Consider the following 2,500-nt stretch of genomic DNA (forward strand, 5'->3'; position numbering starts at 1 on the left):
TTATGACATCACGACGGGTCAGTGGCATGGCTGTCTAAGTCAGCGGGTAGTTTCAAGGGAATGTCAAGCCAGTGAGATACGACAACGACGACCTCCTATGTTAAAGCTAAGAATAGTTTGAAACTTAAATACTTGGTCTTGTTGTAATGTGATGAAAATGCAGCATGGACAGCGCATTTTGCCTGAAGCTGTTTGTAGCACTTCTGTGTCATTTTGCTGGATCGTGTCTCGCCGTAAAGAATCCACATATAGGTATTTATGTTGTGGTTTAGTTTCGTACTTGTACTGAGGCTATTAAACACAATTCAAAGCAATTCAAAGCAAAGCTTGTTACAGTCACAAAGTTAGGCAGGTCAAAACAAATATAGCCTTGATGTAAAAACCCTATATTAAAGTGAGAAAATTTCATTGTATGATTTCGTCGTGGGTGTAATAGGTCCCGTAAGCAATCCGATGAAACTTTTCATAAGAATTCAGAGAATAGTAATTTACGATTCGTCGTTTAAGGAAGAGGAACACCGATTTACATGTCAAACCACGGCTTCGTCTTCGCATCTTAACCTTGTGCTAAATATGTGCTTAATATGTGCTACACAGCCAACGTTTGTATAAACGTAATTTTTCCTTGTACTTGTGCTAAAGTAAATCGATAGTTTAAATGAATAAGTGCTTAAGATATCTACATTTTTTCCAAGAAAGTCTTTTTCGGTTCCTGGCAAGTGTGGCTTGGGGGCCTCTTCGGCAGGGGTGGTCCTGTTATGACTATAGATGATAGATTCGCCAGATACTCGACCTCGCGGATAGTTTAAGGCCTGGTTATGAGTCACAGCGTTATTTTCACAAATAAGAACTGATTTTTTTTCTCCGCACTTCGTCTCCCCACCAAACCGGAGTCGAGTTTACTGGTGTGTCGCGTTCCCAGTGTCGTAGAAGCGTGGCGTAGGGCACTAAGTCCGCCAGGTCAACCACAGCACTGCATGAACACAATCGACGAGATTGAAGAATAACTTTATTGCAATCAGGCTAGTCCGGCTATTTAAAGCATTTGCGGTCAAAACTAGAAGAAAATTGAAATCTCTAAGCAAAAGAACTAAATAAATAACAAAACTAAGCGATCTCGACTTACATCTGATCTAGCCTCCAGGGTTAAAAGGGGTCTCCAAATCTTCCAAATTGTTCTGACCTTAACCTAAAGTGTTCCAGAGATCAACTGAAGAAAACGTGCTTTTAAGAAACGCGGTACTCAAAGATTAACTGTTCATGACGTAATAGGAACAGAAATGAGTGGTGCTATGTGCATCTTGCTAAAAAAGAGGATATCCGGTGGTTAAGAACCATCAGATAAAACCAAATTATATTATTAATGAAACAGAAAACAATGCTCATAGACATCTTGACATCTTGAATTCGAATCAGCACAACCTAGTGCTTGCCATGGTATTTAAAACCTCTATCTGGGGGAAAAACCGCGTCAAAATACAATGCTATTGTGGTAATGAGTTGATAGTCGCCAATACTGGGTGACCTGTGACAAGAACCTCCAAGTTGCCATTGTAGTTAACCTCGCTTATGCGCAATCAAATAACTCGAGCAAGTTTTCAACGCGGTCGCTAGGTTTTTCAAAAGGCAGACAGGCAGGACCATACATCATGTAGATCACTTTACAGCAGATAAGTGATGTCAAAACCTATTTAACCGTTCACTGGATAGTGCAGTCCACAATTTGAACCGTTGGGAAAGAGTCCAGCTGTTTGAAACGCTAAGCAACCGAGGTTTCAGTTTTGCCACTTGAAAACGCCTTGGCACCTTAAGTTGAGACGTAAGGCAAAAAGCCTTTGTTAAAACCTCAGCACCAAGTTCTAGTGTAATAACTTTCTTGCCCAGTGAGTAAAATCACTAAAGATTCCATTGTATATCAGTCGGGCTTTGAATAACTGGATGCCAAGATAACGTCCGTATTGAGAGTACGTTCCGCACTTTTGGGTTAGTTTAGTTAACTTTGCTGAATATAAATTTCAAGGCACCTCTCTCCAATTCACGCGAAGGGAAAACAACTAATCGAAATGTCGGTTGTCTTTATTTTTTGCAGCTGAAAAGGAAAGATTTGGAAGGATCGCGACAAAAGCAGCAATTACAAAACGGCAACTTTACGGTTGGTATTACCAGAGTCTTTAAAAAGTATTAAAGCAATGATGACGGGCTTTGATATCACAAAAGAATGACAATATCAGTTTATTGAAGAAAAAATATATGCTCCTTGTGTGGCATGAATTTTTAGCACTGTGCAAAACAGCAGCGCGAATTAAGCAACTTAACGCTTTTTAACTCGATGTATAAGAATACAACAGCAAACTATCCCATTCTTAGTACATTTCTCTCATATTGCGCAACAAGAACGCGATCAAAGGATCTCGAAAGTCTTGATTAGCGCTCGTTTTCACTTAGAGCTAAGGTGCAAATATTTGTCAGGTAAAAGGCCGCCAACATCACGGGGCCGCAC

The 2,500-nt window shown here is 40.2% G+C and overlaps 1 protein-coding gene across 1 annotated transcript in view; it reads left to right on the top strand.

Annotated features, from left to right (window-relative positions):
- Window positions 1–91: 91 nt before the first annotated feature.
- Window positions 92–2,500, top strand: part of LOC138037495 (uncharacterized) — a 42,845-nt gene continuing 40,436 nt past the window's right edge. The window contains exons 1-2 of the mRNA XM_068883413.1: window positions 92–252; window positions 2,090–2,152. Of these exons, the coding sequence (XP_068739514.1) occupies window positions 165–252; window positions 2,090–2,152 (151 nt within the window). The 5' untranslated portion in view covers window positions 92–164. The remainder of the gene's footprint in view (window positions 253–2,089; window positions 2,153–2,500) is intronic.

Source organism: Montipora capricornis, chromosome 2 (assembly GCF_036669925.1).
Source record: "Montipora capricornis isolate CH-2021 chromosome 2, ASM3666992v2, whole genome shotgun sequence".
NCBI lineage: Eukaryota > Metazoa > Cnidaria > Anthozoa > Scleractinia > Acroporidae > Montipora > Montipora capricornis.